Genomic DNA, 4,102 nt, shown 5'->3' on the forward strand with positions numbered 1-4,102 from the left:
CCACACACTGGATACCTGCAGTCCCTAAACACCACACACTGGTTACATGAGACCAAACCCAGCCACACACTGGTTACCTGTGGCCCTAAACCCAAACACACACTGGTTACAGAGACCAAGAGACGCTCCAAGACTGTGAGGACAGAGGCAGAGGCTGGAGCAATGCCGTGGATGACAGGGGCCGGCAGTGGCTGCAGAGGCTGGAGCAGACCCGCCCCAGAGCCTCCAGGAGCCAGCCCTAGCCACATCCAGCCTTTGGACTTCTGCCTCCAGCACGGGGCGGAAACACGTTCCCGTGGTTTGAAGCCTCTCCACGCGGTGCTCTGTTACGGTGGAGGCCTGGAGACTGAGCTCTCTGACCTAATTACCGGGATACCCAACCAAGGAGCCGCCATGGCCCTCCAAGATCTGTCCTGATCTTGCCTGAGGTCCACTCTGGGGCCCCGGGCACTGTGGTCTGTGAGCTGCTCTGCCCAGGCCTCTGCTGGTTTGCCAGCAAGTCTGGCTTCAGGGTGGGCTTGAGGGGGCTGTCCCAGCATCAGAGTGAGAGCCAGGCCTAGCCCAGAAGGGAAGTCAAGCTGCCCAGCCACACAGAGCAGGGCCCAGTGCGCACTGCTCACAGCTGGGGGCTGTAGGAGGGGCCTGAGGCAAGCACAGCACTTGGCAGATGGCAGCCCTTGACTGCTCAGTACCCAGAACCAGGGTCTGGCCCTCAGCGAGGGTTTGCTGCTGGCCTTGACGCAGGTATCACACCCATGGGTGTGTCCGGTCCCTGGCTGTTTTAGCCCACGTCGCAGGTTAGTTCCTGTCCATCTGCAGCCTTCTGTGTGGCCACTGCAAGGAGACAGTGGAGTGAGCCTGGGGAGTCCCTCCTTTCTTGTGGACTTGACACCTGAACAGGCCAAGGCGGAGGAAGACCTGGGAACCCCTCAGCATGGCCCTTCCAGGTGATGAGACCCTGGGCCATGACCCGCAGAGGCCTTTGCGGCTGCGTCGAGGAGGCAGATGCTCTGGCTGGCTCGGGTGGGCAACTAACAAACAGGCTCATCGTCCCCTGTCCGCAGAAGGAAAGAGGCAGTATTGTCGCTGCCTGAAGGGGAGGAGGGGCTGCCCCATGTGGTGTCCAGCAGAAGTCGCCTGGGGTCGAGGAAGGAGCGGGCAGGAGGACTGTGGCCCTCCACGAGGCCAACCCCAGGGTGGAGACAGCACGAAGCTGCCATGTGACAGTTCTGCTGTCAGATCAGAGGTGAGCAGATGACTTGTTTCCTTGGACTTAAAATGGGGATGGTGCCTTACGATGCTTGTGAAAACTCCCTAACGTAAAAAGTACTTACAGCTGGGTCTGGCTACACCTAACAGAAAACCCAAATAGCAGTGGTTTAAATCAGAGAGGGGTGCGTTTATTTTCTTACATTTAAAAAAAGCTGAACTTAAGTAGTCCGGGGCTGGTATGTCAGCAAAGGCCCAGGGTCCTTCCTGCGTTCTGTGTCAGCAAAGGCCCAGGGTCCTTCCCGCGTTGTGCATCAGCAAAGGCCCAGGGTCCTTCCTGCGTTCTGTGTCAGCAAAGGCCCAGGGTCCTTCCTGCGTTCTGTGTCAGCAAAGACCCAGGGTCCTTCCCGCGTTGTGCATCAGCGCCACTGTCCTCAGGGTGTGACTCTTTCCTCATGCTCTCAGGACAGCTGTCCCAGCACCAGCCATCACATCCATGTTCCAGGCAGGAAGAAGGCAAAGGGGAAGGGCCCTGCACGTGGCAGCTGAGCCCCCTTCACAGGAGCTTCCCTGCAAGTCTCTCCCAGCACCACCCACCTCCATGCCACAGCTGCACACCCCAGGCTGCGAGGGAGGCCAGGACATGGTTCTCATCTGCCCACTGTCAGAACTGTGCAGAGGCACCGGAGTTCTGTTAGTAAGAAGGAGAATGGATGCTGGGTTAGCAACGTGCAGAGTCCCCACCACAGCCAGGACTCAGGCAGGAGCAATCCCCACTAAAAGGCAAAGATTTCACACTGGGCTGCTGTGGGGGGGTGCTAGGTGCTTGGGCTGGGATCCCACCTTCTAACAAACACGAGGCTCTTGTTAAAGATTTAACCCTGTGAGGGTGGCCTGTGGCCCACGTGCACCCAGACCAGCTGCCTGGTGCGCCTCGGCCCACGCCAGGACTTCCAATTCACCCTGGGGCGGGGGAGGCCTGGGGCACGCGGTTTTCACACACACTCCTGGCTGATTTCTTCTTCTATAATATATAAAATTAACACTGTGCTTGCTGGATGGGATGAAAAGGCAAATATGTATCGAGAAAGTTCCCCTCCCTGTGTCTGCCCCAGGCTGACCCCCTTACAGCCTTTCCTGCTACAGGGGCTCCTGGGGTCTTCAAGGTCCTTGAGAAACTCTCCAGTCCTGGACCGGTGCTGGAACCAGCTCTGGGGGGGTCTCCTCAGCTGGCTGAGCCTCGACTGCTGGACCCCAAGGACGCCGGCGGCACTGACACCACTATGGGCTTGGCCGCTGCCCTGGGTGGTAGTCAGCCATGTCATCAAGCGACACAGCACCTAACCCCTCAGCACCAACAGGCAGGAAGGGGCGCCTCAAGTCTGCACTCCAGGGTTTAGGATGAGGGCTGCAGCTGAGCCAACGCCACGGGGCCACGAGGCTTCCCAGGTTTCACAAGGGTTCTTTTCAGGCCGGGCTGAGTCTAGACTTTGGGCCAGATGCAAAGAATGGAGGCCAAGTCCAGAAAGAGGAGGGTCCTCCCCTGTGGGAAGGCACACGCCGGCTCCCCTTCTGCCCCTAGATCCTAGGCTGGTTCTGGGCTCAGGAGGCCGCCCCCTCCAGACCAGTCCACCTGTTCAGCCAACGGGCGACCCACATGGTCACAGGTCCTGCAGGCTCAGGAACTCTTGGCTCCAGGCGCCCCTGCCTCTGCCCCTTCGGGACAACTGGGGACAGGCTTCCTGCACCATCTAATCCCAAACCTCTGCCCACACCCCTGAAAGTCCTTAGTTGAATTCTTCTTAGTTAAATCCTTGGCTGACACGGAAGGAAAAAGCCAAGTCTCATCTCACAAGACCTTTAGTTGAGACAACATGCACAGCTGCCTGCCCTGAAAGCCCCGGGCATCCCACTCAGGAAGAGGCGACGAGAACAGACCAATGGCCCCCACGGTCACGCGTGGGATCCTCTGCGATGGCCGGCGGCACAGCTCATTCAGCACACCTGCATCATCATGGACGTCGCCATGTTATCAAAGGCCCTGCTAAGAGAAACAGACCCGCTCAGAGGAAAGCCAGGCCCTCCACCTCTCTGCTCACGGAGACAGGCAGGGCAGCAGGGCTCCGTCCACAGGATGCTCAGGGCCTTCTCCAGGGTCCAGAAACGTGAACTCAGCTGAGAGGCCAGGACAGGAGTCCCGCCCCACCAGGCACTGAGAACCCATCTGCTGCCTCCAAGTTCCCTGTGCAGTCTCCCAAGGCCCCAGGAAGGGGTGGAGGAAGGAGCAGCATGGGCAGGCAGGATGGTGGTGTGGCAAGGACAGGCCTGTGCAGCCCAGGAGGCAAGACTGCATGGACGTTCACCTGCCTGCTCCCATCTAGGACTCAGGATGGCCCCAAGACTGAGTCCTGGTGGAGGGAAGGGCCTGGCTGGGGTCACTGCAGCATCCTCTTGCCTGCCAACCACAAGGAGTTATGTCTTGGAACTGGGGACTCGCTGGAAGCAAGTCTGGAGTGTAGGCGTGGACCCCACATTTCCCTCATGCCATTCAAAAGTTAAGTCTGTTTACTTTGTGGGTCATTCGGAAGATGCCTGCAAACCAGGTTCCTGACTGTTCAAATTCAACATAAAAGATCAGGTAGTGGGAGGCTAAGACGAGTGGATCACGAGGTCAGGAGCTCAAGACCATCCTGGCTAACACAGTGAAACCCCGTCTCTACTAAAAAATACAAAAAACTAGCCAGGCGAAGTAGCAGGCGCCTGTAGTCCCAGCTACTTGGGAGCCTGAGGCAGGAGAAAGGCGTAAACCTGGGAGGCGGAGCTTGCAGTGAGATGAGATCCGGCCACTGCACTCCAGCCTGGGCAACAGAGCCAGACTCTGTCTCAATAAAAA

General features: G+C 58.4%; 1 protein-coding gene across 1 annotated transcript in view; it reads right to left on the reverse strand.

Annotated features, from left to right (window-relative positions):
* Positions 1-1,378: 1,378 nt before the first annotated feature.
* TRAPPC2L (trafficking protein particle complex 2-like) overlaps positions 1,379-4,102 on the reverse strand; it is a 6,302-nt gene continuing 3,578 nt past the window's right edge. Inside the window, exons 5-6 of the mRNA XM_011927992.1 lie at positions 1,630-3,253; positions 1,379-1,518 (exon numbers count right to left, since the gene is read on the reverse strand). Of these exons, the coding sequence (XP_011783382.1) occupies positions 3,205-3,253 (49 nt within the window). The 3' untranslated portion in view covers positions 1,379-1,518; positions 1,630-3,204. The remainder of the gene's footprint in view (positions 1,519-1,629; positions 3,254-4,102) is intronic.

The sequence above is a fragment of the Colobus angolensis genome, unplaced genomic scaffold (genome assembly GCF_000951035.1).
Source record: "Colobus angolensis palliatus isolate OR3802 unplaced genomic scaffold, Cang.pa_1.0 Scaffold76, whole genome shotgun sequence".
Lineage (NCBI taxonomy): Eukaryota > Metazoa > Chordata > Mammalia > Primates > Cercopithecidae > Colobus > Colobus angolensis.